Source organism: Xenopus laevis, chromosome 8L (assembly GCF_017654675.1).
Source record: "Xenopus laevis strain J_2021 chromosome 8L, Xenopus_laevis_v10.1, whole genome shotgun sequence".
NCBI classification, from domain to species: Eukaryota; Metazoa; Chordata; class Amphibia; order Anura; family Pipidae; genus Xenopus; species Xenopus laevis.
The window spans coordinates 4,298,477-4,315,827 of record NC_054385.1 but is presented as its reverse complement, the minus strand read 5'-3'; the positions used below and the strand labels follow the sequence as shown (position 1 = coordinate 4,315,827).

Below are 17,351 nucleotides of genomic sequence, written 5' to 3'. Positions count from 1 at the left end.
CACCGAATCCAGGATTCATATTCCAATTTTCCAGCAGGATTTGGATTCGGCCGAATACTTCTGCCAGGCCGAACCAAATCCGATTAATTTTAGGTACACTGTCTCTTTAATAGGGATGCACCGAATTCAGGATTCATATTCCGATTTTTCAGCAGGATTTGGATTCGGCCGAATACTTCTGCCAGGCCAAACCAAATCCGATTAATTTTAGGTACACTGTCTCTTTAATAGGGATGCACCTAATCCAGGATTCATATTCACTTTTTTTTTCAGCAGGATTTGGATTCGGCCAAATACTTCTGCCAGGCCGAACCAAATATGAATACTAATTTCCATATGCAAATTAGAGCCGGGGAGGGAAATTGTGTGACTTTTTGTCACAAAACAAGTAAAAAAATGTTTTCCCCTTCCCACCCCTAATTTGCATATGCAAATTAGGATTTGGATTCAGTTGGGTATCTTTCGGGGGTTCGGCCGAATCCAAAATAATGGGATTCGGTGCAACCCTACTCTTTAACAATAGAATGATGGTGTAAAGAGCCAACATAAGCACTTCCGCATTGAATTAGGGTTTAACAGTAAAGGCAAAGGAATTTAGTGAAAAGGGGAGGGTATACTCACAGTCTATGGGTGCAAGTACATGAAATATAAGCAAAAATTGTGAGTTTCCTCCAAAAAGTCAACCAAAAATAGTTAAAAGTTCAAAAGCATTTACAGATGAAGGCCTAACGCGTTTCCTGCCTGTTGGGGGCACTTACTCCTTTTGGTTGACTGTCTGGAGGAAACTTTTTGCTTGCACTGTCTCTTTAAGCCTATGCTGGGGGTCTAGTGAAGGGAGATTTCGGAGCAGAGCAAAACCTCTTTGCTTTCTTTTCTAAGCCATTTGCCAGTCATGCGGAACAAAAACAAGTTGGTATAGGGAGATGCCAAGTGCTCAGGCAGGGGAACATAGGTCCCACGGGGGAAGGCACATACATGAGGAGCAGCCATGCGTCAGGATTCCAGCACTAGCAGAGGCCCCTGCCCTCCCCCAACCCTCTGCAAATCCGATTTCTAGTCCTCTTCTCTAGCCCCCTATTTAATACTAAACCCTCATTCTCCCCCTCGATACCTGACTTTAGGCCAGTACTGCACAGAGGATGTGGACGAGTGCCAACTGATGCCGAACGCTTGCCAAAATGGGGGAACCTGCCACAACACCTACGGTGGATACAACTGTGTTTGTGTCAACGGCTGGACTGGAGAGGACTGCAGCGAGAACATCGACGATTGTGCCAACGCCGCCTGCCATAGTGGTGCCACCTGTCACGATCGCGTGGCGTCTTTTTACTGCGAGTGCCCACACGGCCGGACAGGTAAACCTATACCTCCCTCTATGTAATAACCATAAGATATGAAGGATAAGTAAACCTTGAAAACAAGTGAATGTAAAATTGATGAGGGGGCTATTCTAAGCACTTTTGTAATTTACTTTCATTATGTATTTATTTTTAATTCCAAGATATTATGATATATACATGTACTGTTAACATGAATTCATTTTGTTCCAACAGCGCCACCTGCTGGTCAGTTTCCCACCAGTCTGACCACCAAGTAGTCAAGGAAGTTGTCAAGAAAAAGAAAGAGGCTGCTCTGATGTTTTTCTGCTTAGGAAAGATTTGTGAAAGGTTTCTAATTGTTTTCCTAAGCAGAAGAACCTCAGAGCAGCCTCTTTCTCCTGACAACTTCATTGACTACTTGGTGGTCAGAAACTGACCAGCAGGTGGTGCTGTTGGAACAAAATTAATTCATTATTATTAACAGTTCATGTATCCCGTAGTATCTTGTAATTAAACAACAAAGTAATGAATGTACATTGCAAAAGTTCTTAGAATAGCCCCCTCATCAATTTTACATTCACTTATTTTTAATGTTTACTTATCCTTTAAGGAGGCCATACACAGGCCAATAAAAGCTGCCGACAGACCAAGACGGCAGTTTATTGGCCCACGTATAGGGCCCTAGATGGGCTTCCCCGGTCAATATCTGGCTGAAAGTCGGCCAGGTGTCAATCGGACAGGGCTAAAAATCCCGTTGGATCTGTTTGCTGATTCGGTCCCACGATCCGACCGCCCCGTATTCCTTTAATTATTATCCAATCATTGAGCGCTAGGACCCACAATCAGATCAGCCCAATATCTGTGCCCACTTCAAGTTGGGCATATTGGGGAGAGACCTGCTTGTTTGGTGATCTCTATGTGTATTGCCAGTCAGATGCAAGAAAGACTTCCTATTATAGGGCTTTATAAGGCAAGTGGCACCTATATCTCTCCATTCTTTTTCAGGTCTCCTTTGTCACCTGGATAATGCCTGTATCAGCAATCCCTGCAACGAGGGCTCCAACTGTGACACCAACCCAGTCAATGGGAAAGCCATCTGCACTTGCCCACCGGGGTACACCGGCCCGGCTTGCAACAACGATGTGGATGAGTGTTCTCTGGGTGAGCTACGCTTCTCTCTTATGCTGCCCCAAAGTGCTAAAGTTCCTCGGAGGTGATCTAATTATTCTCTTTTATCACTGCAGGTGCCAATCCGTGTGAGCATGGTGGGAGATGTACCAACACCCTCGGTTCCTTCCAGTGCAATTGCCCTCAGGGATATGCAGGACCCCGCTGTGAGATTGACGTCAACGAATGTCTCTCCAACCCATGCCAAAATGATGCCACATGCCTGGACCAGATTGGAGAGTTCCAGTGTATATGTATGCCAGGTCTGTATATCCCTTCTGCTGATTGGTGCTTACCGGTAGAATGTCGGCTCCTCTGGGCAGGACCTTATTTGTTTATAACTAATATGTTCTCTTCTTGTGCAGGTTACGAAGGCCTTTACTGTGAAACCAACATCAATGAATGTGCCAGCAGCCCCTGCCTACATAATGGCAAGTGCATCGATAAAATCAACGAGTTCCACTGCGAGTGTCCCCCAGGTAAGGAAGCAGCAAATTATCCTAATTCCAGGGCAAGAAAAGTCGGCTAAAGTTATCCAAAAAACTCCATGTTATACTAAAAAAGTATAGTCTTTATTCAAAAAATCATGTTAAAAAGATCGTTATACAGGTCACATGGTATTCCGCCTTACGCGTTTCATACCCCCTGGGACCTAATCATAGGCATAGAAAGGCAAGAAAAGTCAGCTGACTTGAAATTGTAGGGTTTTCTTTGGGGCCAAAGCTATTATTTTACATTTCCTTCCTGTACACCTTTAGATGGGGCTTAGCATTTACCCCCAAGGGAGAGAAAATTCCTTCCTCTTTGTATTTCATTCCTTAGGTTTTGCACAAGGCGAGTTTTGATTCAGGCTTAGGTAGACTGACCCATCTTGAAAAGGCAAAGAAAGGGAAAGGTGCAAAAAGTCCATTTTTAGCACTACCACAACATAATGAATATAAGAGCAGTAGTAAAGCAAAAATAGGGATAATAAAGAAACGAAAAAACACTCACAGTTCACCCCAGTCTGTACAGTACAACAGTTTTTTCAATAACAATAAATCAAAAAGTGCTTAAAAGTTCAAATACATATATTAGGACAATACAGGGGAAGGCCTAACGCGTTTCGTGCCTGCTGGGGGCACGTACTCATCTTGAAAAGGCACCTTGGCACAGACAGGGCCAATCCTTGAGACAAGCTCTCGACAGGCAGCTGCTTCTCTAAACAATATGCCCATGCTCTTGTGCTTGGGAATCCTGCAGGAAAGAGGCTTCTTTTCTTTGCTGCTCCCCTGACAAAAGAATCTTCATTCCAGCCACCTAATGGAAATTCAGAAGGAACAACAATAGAGGCGCGGCGCTTATTATGAGCTCAACAGAAGGCTACCCCGATGGGTGGATTTTAAAAAAAGGTTAACTGTGGTTATCTCTGTTTTATCATCCGCTCCCATGATTAAACTAGGAAAAGCAGGGCTGGGCTAGAACACTGTTTTAAGCCATGCAGTAGGAATAAAAAAAGATTTCGAATTTTCCTTCCCATGATCCTTTGCCGGCCGCTTACTGGTAGAAAGCGAGAGTAATCACCCTTAAACCCTGGCTTGTCTCTTACTAGGCTTCAAAGGAATTCTCTGCCAGCAAGATGTCGACGAGTGTACCAGCACTCCGTGCAAAAATGGAGCCAAATGCTTGGATGGCCCAAATTCTTACACCTGCCAATGTACAGAAGGTAACATCGTTGTATTCTAATATCTTGTTTCGAGCAGGGATATCCTATGTGCAGAGTAACATCAGAGGACTGCATCTAACTTCTAAAACTCCAATATGGAGACCTCCGTCTAAATCATGTGCAGCCGCTTCTTACCGGCATTTAATATATTCCACAGTCCCCCCTTCCCTTTCTCCTTTGTCCACTTATCCCTTTAATTCTCCGGAGCAGCAAGGGAAGGGGGGCTTAAAAACGCGGGAATTTTTTTTTTTTTTTTATCGGTGATTGCTCAGAGTGAAATGCAAGCAGTAGGCTCAGTGAAATGATGACATGAGCCTTCCCGGGAGACAATGACTCCATTGTGAGCTTGGCCTTCCACAGAGATTACTGCTGAAAAACTCTAATCAGGCTTCTGTGAGTGCCAGCCAGCCATGAAAAGCTGTTATGTCCATTAACCATAGCCAGTGTTTTACTTTGTCCTCCTTAAATCTGACCCCCCCTCCCTTCTCCAAGCTCGCCCTGTATATCTGTAACTATTGTGTGTTGTTTGATGTGGGGATGAAGAGGATTCTGCAAAGAGCAAGTGCACGGCACGATAAATCGGTGAACTGGCATGAGAAACGGGCAACGTTCTTCGTGCCTGTGGTTACTAATGATTTTCTCTATCATGGGTGTCTGGCAGTAGCCACATATCTGTGAAGCCAACCCCACAAATATCGCTTTAAAGGAAGGTAATTTAAACATCATGGTATATGCCCGGTGCTAAAATTGACCTCTTCCTGTTGAGTTTCTTCTTAGTGGTCCTGTTTGTTTTTAATTTTTCCATTACACTAATCTCCAAACAATCTCTTCCCCTTGGCAGGTTTCACCGGGCGCCACTGTGAACAAGACATCAATGAATGCGTCCCCGATCCGTGCCACTACGGCACCTGCAAAGACGGAATTGCCACCTTCACGTGCCTGTGCCTGCCTGGGTACATGGGACGTCTGTGTGACAAGGACATCAACGAGTGCATAAGTGCGCCGTGCCAATACGGGGGTCAGTGTACAGACCGAGAGAACGGCTACATATGCACTTGTCCGAAAGGAACCACGGGTAGGTGTCGGCTTTAATACATTGGTTTCATTTTAGGCGCCTTGTTCTCATGGGCAGCTTAAAGGGATACTGTTATGGGAAAAAAACGATTTTTTTTTTCAAAACTCATCAGTTAATAGTGCTGCTCCAGCAGAATTCTGCACTGAAATCCATTTTACAAAAGATTATTTTATATTTATTTTGAAATAAATCTGACATGGGGCTAGACATATTGTCAGTTTCCCCCAGTCATGTGACTTGTGCTCTGATAAACTTCAGTCACTTTTTACTGCTGTACTGGAGTGATATCACCCCCTCCCTTTCCCCCCCCCCAGCAGCCTAACAACAGAACAATGGGAAGGTAACCAGATAACAGCTCCCTAACACAAGATAACAGCTGCCTGGTAGATCTAAGAACAGCACTTAATAGTAAAATCCAGGTCCCACTGAGACACATTAGTTACATTGAGTAGGAGAAACAACAGCCTGCCAGAAAGCAGTTCCATCCTAAAGTGCTGGCTCTTTCTGAAATCACATGACCAGGCAAAATGACCTGAGATGCACCTACACACCAATATTACAACTAAATACACTTGCTGGTTCAGGAATTAAATTAAATATTGTTGAGTGATTTATTTGCAGTGTAAACAGTTTAATTTTGAAATAAAAACATCATAAAAATCATGACAGAATCCGTTTAAATAATGGTGAGAGTCCAAGGGGTATATTTATCAAAGAGTGAAGTTAATAGTGAAGTTCCGCCGCTAGAGTGAAATTCCGCCACTCTCCATTCATTTCTATGGGATTTTAATAGGCGTATTTATCAAAGGGTGAACTTTCCCTTTTACCCATTGATAAATACGCCTTTCAAAATCCCATAGAAATGAATTGAGAGCTGCGGAATTTCACTCTAGTGGCGGAACTTCACTCTTTGATAAATTTACCCCCTAATCTCCGTTTTTTTTTCTCTTTGCAGGTGTGAATTGCGAAACCAATCTAGACGACTGCGCCAGTAACCCGTGCGATTATGGAAAATGCATTGACAAGATTGATGGCTACGAGTGCACCTGCGAGCCTGGCTACACAGGTAAGAAGGGCAATTTACGGAAGCACCTCCCTGTTTATATGCGAGTGAGAGTCTCGCTGCAGCTGACTTTATTCTAAATGCTTTCGGCTGAACCAGGCTCAGTTTTCAGGGTTTTAAGGGTTTTTAGCTAACTGTACAGTTGGCCAACTCCAATTAGTTAAGGGTTAGTGAGTAGGCTTTGCCGTGCTTGCTCACTCGTATGTAAGGGCAGAGTTTTGCATGATTTCAAGCATCGGATACCAGGAGTATCCAGTTTCTCTGCCTATAGATAGATGGTAGGTTAATGCCCTCCTTGGATAGAACATAGTAGAACTGTTTTATGCAGCCCATTCTCCAACCAATGCATCAATTATCCTATTCGCAGTGGAATTCAATTTGCTTACAAGGAATTACTTGCCCTTTATTAGTATAGGGAAAAGTAGTCTGGTCTTCAACAGGGTCCTCCATTTTTCCTACCTTCTACTCATATATTATGGGCACCTGAAAACAGAATAGGAATTGTGGGTAATAAGACAACACACCTATAAATAACTGGGACTCTAACAGCTGATGGAAATCAAGCAAAATTATTAAATCGAAACCCCTTTTCTTTCTTAGGCAAGATGTGCAATATTAACATTAACGAATGTGTCAGCAATCCGTGCCGCAATGGTGGGACATGCAAAGACAAGATCAATGGCTTCACATGTGTGTGCCCAGATGGGTACCATGACCACATGTGCCTGTCTGAAGTGAACGAATGCAACAGCAATCCGTGTATCCACGGGACGTGCCATGATGGAGTCAATGGGTAAGGCAATTTACAATAAATTAAGGATTCGGTTTCTAGCCACCGAAAATAATTTTTCTTCGAATGTTGAAATATATATATATATATATATATATATATATATATATATATATATATATATAGATATATATATAGATATATATAATACACAAAAGCCATGAATATATTATATCCTTATAAACGGTTACTAGTGATGTCATCAGTTTTTGCCACATTACTCACTGAAACCTGTGTATTATAATAAATAAAGTACCCCCTTGTTGGATAAATGAGGAAGATGACTAATCCGTTTACTGTTAATCAACATGTTTTTCGATTTCAATTTCGTAGGTACAAATGTGACTGTGAGGCAGGATGGAGCGGTAGCAATTGTGACATCAACAACAACGAATGCGACTCCAACCCGTGTATGAATGGCGGTACCTGCAAAGACATGACAGGGGCCTACATCTGCACCTGCAAAGCAGGATTTAGTGGTCAGTCTCCGAGACCCTCTTATAGAAGTGGTGTCCCGTGTACAGTAGTTTAATGGTGGGAGTAATATCAATTGTAGCGGTGGGATATACCAAGTTTTGTATAAATGATGAAGTGTAGTGGTGGGGCATACTAACAAAATAGAAAGTACCGTATATACTCGAGTATAAGCCGTCCTGAGTATAAGCCGAGGTACCTAATTTTACCTCCAAAAACTGGGAAAACTTATTGACTCGAGTATAAGCCGAGGGTGAGAAATGCAGCAGCTTCTGGTAAGTTTCAATCTCGTTTTTGGATGACTATTCTTAGGCGCCGGCAAATATTCTTAGGCGCCGGCGAATATTCTTAGGCGCCGGCGACCGTTTTTGCGCTTGACCCGAGTATAAGCCGAGGTACAGTTTTTCAGCATATTTTGGGGGCTGAAAAACTCGGCTTATACTCGAGTATATACGGTAATGCATGCAAATATAGTAGGGCAATAATATTGAGTGTATTAGTAGGGTCTAGTGGGGGTTATATGAAGCGTAGTGGTTGGTTGCACAATTATATGGGAGGTTTGGAAATTTGCTGTCAAACTGACTGGCCACTTTTTGCTTTTGTCTGTTCCTTGCAGGGCCAAACTGCCAAACTAACATCAACGAATGTGCCTCCAACCCCTGCTTGAATCATGGAACGTGTATCGATGATGTAGCTGGCTACAAATGCAACTGCATGTTGCCTTATACAGGTAAGAGGGGACTGCAGTACTTTCTATGTACATAGGGAGCGACCATATTGCTTCACTTAGACAGTACAGTATAGAGAGAGAGATCCCGCCAACATTATTTTTAATTAAAAAAAAGTCAGATATGAGAGACTAAAGGAATGTTTTTATGGGATTCGTGCATATTGTTTCAGTGACCGAGAAGCAACAACAAGAAAAGAAAAATACAGGGATCTTATCTTTCCACTTTCTTTTCCAACATCAATAGCCAAATTGTTTGGCTTTCTAAGAAAAAGGTGATTGGAGACCCACTCTGCGCAGGTTTATTGCAACGGAACGGGGCCCCCGGGTTTATTTCACTGGGATTAGGACGATTGCCTAACAACTTCCTGAGTTTTCCCTGACATTTACATGGCAGTCCAAACAATGGCAGGAAATGATGCCGGAATTTCCTCCCTGGTTAAATCTCCATGGTAGCAGATAGGAGTGGTAGTGTTGGGGGGATCGAGATCCTAAAACACGCACCCCTGGCCAGCTAGGAACTAATATATGTATATACATGTCCATAGGTGTAAACAGGAAATGTAGGATTTTTATTTTTTTCTAAATAGTGAGTCGCTTTTTATTTTCTCGCACAAACGTTTGAACTTGATGTTACTATAACCAGTTGTGCCGTCTATGCAAGTATGCAAACAATGCGCTGCTTCATTTTCTAGGAATGCTCAACACATTTTGTCAGGTAGACGTCTCCAACCTTGTAAAGCTTCATACCTCCCAACTGTCCCTTTTTCAGAGGGACAGTCCCTCTTCTGACAGCTCAACCCGCAGTCCCTGATTTGTACTGGAAAGTCCCTCTTTTCTCTGCACTGAACAGCCAGAAAAAGAAACAAAGTTTCTCACTTAATTGGCTTTTAGCAGAGAGCCCAGAACAGCTAACAGGTGCAAATAAGATACTTTGTAACAATTTTGAGACACAAAAACACAGTTTAGATAAGGAGAAATATTTTCAAACTTTCATAACCTGCCAAATTGTGTAAAACAAACATGGTAATTAGGGGTGTGGCCACAGAAAGGGGTGTGGTCAAAAAATTGCTACGCTACATACGGAAAAAAAATTTTTGTCCCTCTTTTTACTTCCAAAATGTTGGGAGGTATGAAGCTTGAGACAGCCAGAGATAATAAATGTTACAAGGTATGTCCTTTCAGCTGTTGTGAATGGCAGCTCAGGCCTTTCAGAGGATGCTGGGAGTTAGGAGACAGGACTCTAATGGGGAGACAGGGGCAGCCCATGCTTATTAGTATAATGTAGCTGTAGATAGTCTCAGCCTGCTAAACCCTTGTCCATCCAGTTGTTTATAAATGTGGTTTAACCTGTTGACAGAGCTGAATGTGGAAAGGTTTCACTTTTAGGCTCAAAGCAGAGTTCAACTGAACCATGAAGAAAAGACCAAAATAACACGATTGTGCTAAATTTGGTGCTTCCCTTTCAACACCTCTGTTTTCCTTTTTAAGGGGCCATTTGTGAGGCCGTTTTGGCGCCGTGCGCAGGCAGTCCTTGTAAAAATGGCGGCAGGTGTAAGGAATCGGAAGATTATGAAACCTTCTCTTGCGAATGTCCACCCGGTTGGCAAGGTAAGACCATCATCCAGCAGTCGTAGCCACTTTAGAACCTTCTGATAATCCATGTGGGATGAATCCCCCACAACAACATGTCTGCCATAGATTAATATTTGAAAGCCAACAGGTTGTTCTTCATTATATTTTGACCTCATGAGTGATATTAAAGGGATCCTGTCATCGGAAAACATGTTTTTTTCAAAACGCATCAGTTAATAGAGCTACTCCAGCAGAATTCTGCACTGAAATCCATTTCTCAAAAGAGCAAACAGATTTTTTTATATTCAATTTTGAAATCTGACATGGGGCTAGACATATTGTCAGTTTCCCAGCTGCCCCTGGTCATGTAACTTGTGCCTGCACTTTAGGAGAGAAATGCTTTCTGGCAGGCTGCTGTTTTTCCTTCTCAATGTAACTGAATGTGTCTCAGTGGGACATGGGTTTTTACTATTGAGTGTTGTTCTTAGATCTACCAGGCAGCTGTTATCTTGTGTTAGGGAGCTGCTATCTGGTTACCTTCCCATTGTTCTTTTGTTTGGCTGCTGGGGTGGCGGAAAAGGGAGGGGGGTGATATCACTCCAACTTGCAGTACAGCAGTAAAGAGTGATTGAAGTTAATCAGAGCACAAGTCACATGACTTGGGGCAGCTGGGAAATTGACAATATGTCTAGCACCATGTCAGATTTCAAAATTGAATATAAAAAAATCTGTTTGCTCTTTTGAGAAATGGATTTCAGTGCAGAATTCTGCTGGAGCAGCACTATTAACTAATTCCCTTTAAATAAGCTCTTGTCTTGTCTTTCTTTGCGCAGGGCAAACGTGTGAGATCGACATGAATGAATGCGTCAATCGCCCTTGCCGGAACGGAGCAACGTGCCAGAACACCAACGGCAGTTACAAGTGCAACTGCAAACCTGGTTACACCGGGCGCAACTGCGAGACAGACATTGATGACTGCCAACCAAGTGAGTTTCTAATGAGTTGCGTATACGTAGAACAAAAATACCGGGCAGGTTTCGTTTATAGATCGACTGATCTGTTTTCAATTTCCAATCCCTTTAGACCCTTGTCACAATGGAGGATCCTGTTCTGACGGCATCAACACGTTTTTCTGTAACTGCCCGGCCGGGTTCCGGGGGCCAAAGTGCGAAGAGGACATCAATGAGTGCGCCAGTAACCCGTGCAAAAATGGAGCCAACTGTACGGATTGTGTAAACAGCTACACGTGCACCTGCCAGCCTGGATTTAGTGGCATCCACTGCGAAAATAACACCCCTGACTGCACCGAGAGGTATTTTAAACAGCTGATTATGTCTTAGCGCCTTCTCTATTTGCTCCACTGAAGGTGCCACTTTTATACTGCATTTTCTAATTATTTATAGGAGTTATGGCACTGCTGTGATACATTTGAACTGAATTTATTGTGCACACTTACATTATAAATGAGTCAGGCCTTTCATTGATGATGCTCCTCCATCTTTCTTTGCAGCTCATGCTTTAATGGCGGCACCTGCATCGATGGGATCAATACATTTACATGCCAGTGTCCTCCTGGATTTACCGGAAACTACTGCCAACATGATATCAACGAATGCGACTCCAAACCTTGTCTGAACGGAGGCACCTGCCAGGACAGTTATGGGGCGTACAAGTGCACCTGTCCACAAGGATACACAGGGCTCAACTGCCAGGTAAGAAAACCTGTCTTGTGTGTGTCAGTGAGTTGCAAGCCCTGAGAGATTTCAGATCAACAGTATTGTTAGAATACGGATGGCCTGCAGATAAGTAGCCTTAGTCTGAGCCGCATATAATCAAAGTGTCTGTGTTATAATATTTTCCCAGAACTTGGTGCGTTGGTGCGACTCTTCTCCTTGTAAGAATGGAGGAAAGTGCTGGCAGACCAACAACTTTTATCGTTGTGAGTGCAAGAGCGGCTGGACTGGTGTTTACTGTGATGTCCCCAGTGTCTCCTGCGAGGTTGCCGCTAAGCAGCAAGGTAAGGTTAAGATCTCTAAGCCTGTGCTGGCTAATGTTACGCACACATACATACACTGACAGATACTAAAAGGGAGAGTTCCACAGAACTACAAAGTCTCTCTCCTATTCCTGCAGGTGTGGATATCGCTCATCTGTGTCGCAATTCTGGCATGTGCGTGGACACTGGAAACACGCATTTCTGCCGCTGTCAGGCTGGCTACATGGGCAGTTACTGCGAGGAACAGGTGGATGAATGCTCGCCGAATCCCTGCCAGAACGGTGCCACGTGCACAGATTACCTGGGCGGCTACTCGTGCGAGGTAGGTGCCCGTTCCTGTGCCGTTACAAAAATAAAGTTCTTTCTGTGTTCTGTTATTTGAATTTGTCAGTTTTCTTATCGTTTCAGTGTGTTGCCGGCTACCACGGAGTTAACTGCTCAGAAGAAATCAATGAGTGTTTGTCCCATCCGTGCCAGAATGGAGGAACTTGTATTGATCTCATTAACACCTACAAATGCTCCTGCCCCAGAGGAACTCAAGGTATGAACAAATCACATTCTGCTTGGCTTATACTTGGGTGCATAGAGCACATACCCAAGAGCAGACGAATAACTTTACTTAATGCTTAAAAACTGTATTTTCCAGGCGTTCACTGTGAAATCAACGTGGATGACTGCACTCCCTTCTACGACTCCTTCAGCTTGGAACCCAAGTGCTTCAACAATGGCAAATGTATAGACCGCGTGGGAGGCTATAACTGCATCTGCCCTCCAGGCTTTGTAGGGGAACGCTGTGAAGGCGACGTGAACGAGTGCCTATCTAATCCCTGTGACTCCCGTGGGACCCAGAACTGCATCCAGCTGGTGAATGATTACCGCTGCGAGTGCCGGCAGGGATTCACAGGTATTGGCTCATTACTGGTCTGCTTGACCCAAAGTTCTCTATTGAGTTCTTATGGATTCCCTAAAGCTGATAATTGCTTTTTCAGGAAGGCGCTGTGACTCTGTTGTGGACGGTTGCAAGGGATTGCCCTGCCGAAATGGAGGAACATGTGCCGTCGCCAGCAATACAGAGCGTGGCTTTATCTGCAAATGCCCTCCTGTAAGTAGATCTTATCCATTGTATTAGCCTGGGATGCCCCTTTCTTATAGAATAACACTGCATTTAAATTCTAATACATTTATTTTCCATCACATTAGCAATATCGTTTTCAGCTAGTTACATAAATCAGTGGTTTTGTATGTAACTGAACCTACAGAAAGTAATCAAACATTCTTTTGCAGGGGTTTGACGGAGCCACTTGCGAGTATGATTCACGAACCTGCGGTAACCTTCGCTGCCACAATGGCGGCACTTGCATTTCGGTGCTGAAGAGTTCCAAATGCGTGTGCTCCGAAGGCTTTACTGGCGCCACATGTCAGTACCCTGTTATTAGTCCTTGTGCTTCCCACCCTTGTTACAATGGAGGAACCTGCCAGTTCTTAGCCGAGGAACCTTTCTTCCAATGCTTCTGCCCCAAGAACTTTAACGGGCTCTTCTGCCATATCTTGGATTACGGCTTTCCCGGAGGACTGGGCAAGAATATTATCCCCCCTGATAACGAAGATATCTGTGAAAACGAGCAGTGCGCCGAGCTGGCCGACAACAAGGTCTGCAACGCCAACTGCAACAACCACGCTTGCGGATGGGATGGCGGAGACTGCTCGCTCAACTTCAACGACCCATGGAAGAACTGCACCCAGTCGCTGCAGTGTTGGAAATACTTCAACGATGGCAAATGCGATTCTCAGTGCAACAACACCGGGTGTCTGTACGACGGGTTCGACTGCCAGAAAGTCGAGGTTCAGTGCAAGTAAGTTGAAGAGCTTATAAGGAGACCTTGCAAACAGAAATAGATGGTGATCTGTACCTCCTTAAAGGGGAAGGAAACCTAGTCGGCGCAAACCCCCACCCCCCCACCCATATGTTGCCCACCCTCCCTCCTCCCCCCTGGCCTACCCGTCCCGCTGGGCAAATGCCCCTAACTTGTTATTTACCCTTCTGCGCAGGTCCAGTCCAGGGAGTTCTCAGACGACATCTTCTTCCACGCGATCTTCTTCCTGCTATGAACGGCGTTTTGGCACATGCGCAGTAGGATCATTTCGCCGGTACGGATCTACTGAGCATGCGCCAAAAGTCACGCGCATGCGCAGTAGATCGTACCGGCGAAATGATCCCTACTGCGCATGCGCCGTTCAAAGCAGGAAGAAGATCGCGTGGAAGAAGATGTCGTCTGAGAACTCCGTGGACTGGACCTGCGCAGAAGGGTAAGTAACAAGTTAGGCGCATTTGCCCAGCGGGACGGGTAGGCCAGGGGGAGGAGGGAGGGTGGGCAACAAACGGGTGGGGGGGTGGGGGGTTTGCGCCGACTAGGTTTCCTTCCCCTTTAAAAGGGAATGCTTGGGTGTTCTAGATTAATTAACTCCTCTTGCAGGTCAGACCGTCCAGTTTCTCATTCAACGTTGTAACTTGATCTATCTATACTACCTTTACATGGAGGGTCCCATATTATATAAGGGAATAGGCTTTATGACCCAATCACTGCTTTAGAATCCATTATGCACCTCATTTTACTTTCTGTAGAAGGATTAAGTATTAGGGGCCGATTCATGAAGCTCGAGTGAAGGATTCGAATTAAAAAAACTTCGAATTTCGAAGTGTTTTTTGGGCTACTTCGACCATCGAATGGGCTACTTCGACCTTCGACTACGACTACGAATCGAACGATTCGAACTAAAAATCGTTCGACTATTCGACCATTCGATAGTCGAAGTACTGCCTCTTTAAAAAAAACTTCGACCCCCTACTTCGGCAGCTTAAAGCTACTGAAGTCAATGTTAGCCTATGGGGAAGGTCCCCATAGGCTTGCCTAAGTTTTTTTGATTGAAGGATATTCCTTCGATCGTTGGATTAAAATCCTTCGAATCGTTCGATTCTAAGGATTTAATCGTTCGTTCGATCGAAGGAATAATCCTTCGATCGTTCGATCGTAGGATTTGCGCTAAATCCTTCGACTTCGATATTCGAAGTCGAAGGATTTTAGTTCCTTGTCGAATATCGAGGGTTAATTAACCCTCGATATTCGACCCTTCATACATCTGCCCCTTAAAGTGATCCAGGAGACCCTCCCAATGCAGCATGAGAAACCATTTTGTGTCCTGGCCCATAGTTTAAGGATCCCCGATCTTTACTATACTTATTTTTTCTATAGGCTGAATACATGATCCAAACCTATAACTCTATATCTTTTTGTATGCAGCCCATTGTATGACCAGTATTGCAAGGATCACTTTCAAGATGGCCACTGCGACCAAGGCTGTAACAATGCTGAGTGTGAATGGGATGGCCTGGACTGCGCCAACATGCCAGAGAACCTAGCTGAAGGCACCCTGATGTTGGTCATCCTCATGTCTCCTGAAAAGCTTAAGAACAACTCCGTCAATTTCCTCCGTGAGCTGAGCCGAGTGCTCCACACAAACGTGGTGTTCAAGAAGGACAACAACGGGGAATTCAAGATCTACCCTTACTATGGCAATGCGGAAGAACTTAAAAAACATCACATTAAGAGGTCGGCTGATTACTGGTCGGACGCTCCTTCAGCCATCTTCAGCACAGTGAAAGAATCCATTTTACCAGGAAGGCGTCGCAGGGAGTTGGACCAGATGGAAATTAGGGGGTAAGAGAACTTTCTGGGCATATAGCATCCCTGGGATGCTAGAAGGAGCAAAAATAATAAGCCAATTTTTCTCGCAGGTCGATCGTATACTTGGAAATAGACAACCGTCAGTGCTACAAATCCTCCTCCCAGTGTTTCAACAGCGCTACAGATGTTGCCGCTTTCCTTGGAGCTTTGGCCTCCCTTGGGAACCTGGACAACCTCCCCTATAAGATTGAGGCTGTGAAAAGTAAGTGCCTTGACCTCCCATAACCCTTCTCTTCACGTGCTTATGGCAACCTTGATTGTATCCTGTTTAACTTTATAAATAAACATTATCCCCTTCCCCTCCCCAACACTCACGCACACCTAACTTCATTTGGGGTTTGATATCAAAATCATTAAGAAAAAAGAGAGAAGACAGAATGTGATCAATAATATACGCACGGCGTCGGAGATTGTATCTTCAAAATCCCCCTAAACCCCTCTGTCTTAACGGCTCAATCGTAAGCGCCAGGATGCAAAGTTTATTAATCCTTTGCCTTAAAGAAAGTAAATCAGCAGGTCTCTGGATACTTCCCGGAGAATTTTGCAATTCTGATTAATAGTGTAAAATGACCCCTTTTATTTCCCCCTCCTTTTAGAGGATTCTCGTTGGCTCTCATTAACGAGCCGCGCCTCATTCTGTTGCTGGATGCCAGTCCAGTTGTACCTTGTGAATTAACCGAGTTGTGCTCTTTTCCCTCCGCAGGTGAGGTCGTGGAGACCCCCAAGCCCTCTTCTCTCTATCCCATGCTCTCCATGTTGGTCATTCCGTTATTAATCATCTTCGTCTTCATGGTGGTCATCGTGAATAAGAAGCGTCGGCGCGAACACGGACAGCTTTGGTTCCCCGAGGGCTTCATTCCTAAAGAGCCCAGCAAAAAGAAACGGCGAGAGCCCCTCGGGGAGGATTCAGTTGGCTTAAAGTAAGTGATAGAGTATTTGCAGTGCTCTCGTTGAGTTACCTGCAGCATCGATGATATTGACTTTATATTAGCCATGCTTCATTTGTTCCTAACGCTGGTTTCTTACGTTACAGACCCCTCAAGAACATGACTGATGTCTCTTTTATGGATGACAATCAGAATGAATGGGGAGATGAAGAGACCCTGGAAAACAAGAGGTTCAGGGTAAGTGTCTTGGCTGTTCATTACTCAACCATATTCTACTAGAAGACGCCATATTTCCATGTGGTTACCTAACACCTTTCCTGCTGTTGTGTTCTAGTTTGAAGAGCAAGTCATGCTCCCGGAACTTGTTGATGACCAAATGGACCACCGGCAGTGGACACAGCAGCACCTTGATGCTGCCGACCTGCGCATTTCATCCATGGCCCCAACACCGCCGCAAGGAGAGATTGATGCTGACTGCATGGACGTCAATGTCCGCGGCCCTGGTAGGTTGAAAGCAGTGTTCTTTATAAATAGTCAAGAAAAGCCTACAAGTCTAATTTGCATCCAGCTAAGGTGAAAAGATCTCATTCAAATCACTGCCTGGTTGCTAAGGATAATGGCACCTGGTAACAGATAACATTTGAAATGCCAAACCAGAAAAGAAAGTAAGCTGTTGTCGCAGGAAAACGCCAGTTAACAGAGCTGCTCCAGCAGAATTCTGCACTGAAATCCTTTTTTTAAAGGAATAAAGGATCAAACTAATTTTTTTTATACTTAATTTTTGAAGTTTTGCATGGGGCTAGACATATTGTTAGTTTCCCAGGAGCCCT

The 17,351-nt window shown here is 44.3% G+C and overlaps 1 protein-coding gene across 1 annotated transcript in view; it reads left to right on the top strand.

Moving 5' to 3' along the window:
• The window catches only part of notch1.L (notch 1 receptor L homeolog), a 51,859-nt gene that overhangs the window by 30,106 nt on the left and 4,402 nt on the right, over positions 1 to 17,351 (top strand). Inside the window, exons 6-30 of the mRNA XM_018229488.2 lie at positions 1,122 to 1,355; positions 2,325 to 2,480; positions 2,564 to 2,749; positions 2,852 to 2,965; positions 4,078 to 4,191; positions 5,033 to 5,266; positions 6,222 to 6,332; positions 6,930 to 7,122; positions 7,453 to 7,598; positions 8,210 to 8,323; positions 9,812 to 9,931; positions 10,729 to 10,881; positions 10,979 to 11,207; positions 11,406 to 11,607; positions 11,759 to 11,912; positions 12,029 to 12,213; positions 12,300 to 12,432; positions 12,538 to 12,795; positions 12,881 to 12,993; positions 13,176 to 13,744; positions 15,191 to 15,607; positions 15,685 to 15,836; positions 16,338 to 16,554; positions 16,668 to 16,758; positions 16,856 to 17,024. Of these exons, the coding sequence (XP_018084977.1) occupies positions 1,122 to 1,355; positions 2,325 to 2,480; positions 2,564 to 2,749; positions 2,852 to 2,965; positions 4,078 to 4,191; positions 5,033 to 5,266; positions 6,222 to 6,332; positions 6,930 to 7,122; positions 7,453 to 7,598; positions 8,210 to 8,323; positions 9,812 to 9,931; positions 10,729 to 10,881; positions 10,979 to 11,207; positions 11,406 to 11,607; positions 11,759 to 11,912; positions 12,029 to 12,213; positions 12,300 to 12,432; positions 12,538 to 12,795; positions 12,881 to 12,993; positions 13,176 to 13,744; positions 15,191 to 15,607; positions 15,685 to 15,836; positions 16,338 to 16,554; positions 16,668 to 16,758; positions 16,856 to 17,024 (4,764 nt within the window). The remainder of the gene's footprint in view (positions 1 to 1,121; positions 1,356 to 2,324; positions 2,481 to 2,563; positions 2,750 to 2,851; positions 2,966 to 4,077; positions 4,192 to 5,032; positions 5,267 to 6,221; positions 6,333 to 6,929; positions 7,123 to 7,452; positions 7,599 to 8,209; positions 8,324 to 9,811; positions 9,932 to 10,728; positions 10,882 to 10,978; positions 11,208 to 11,405; positions 11,608 to 11,758; positions 11,913 to 12,028; positions 12,214 to 12,299; positions 12,433 to 12,537; positions 12,796 to 12,880; positions 12,994 to 13,175; positions 13,745 to 15,190; positions 15,608 to 15,684; positions 15,837 to 16,337; positions 16,555 to 16,667; positions 16,759 to 16,855; positions 17,025 to 17,351) is intronic.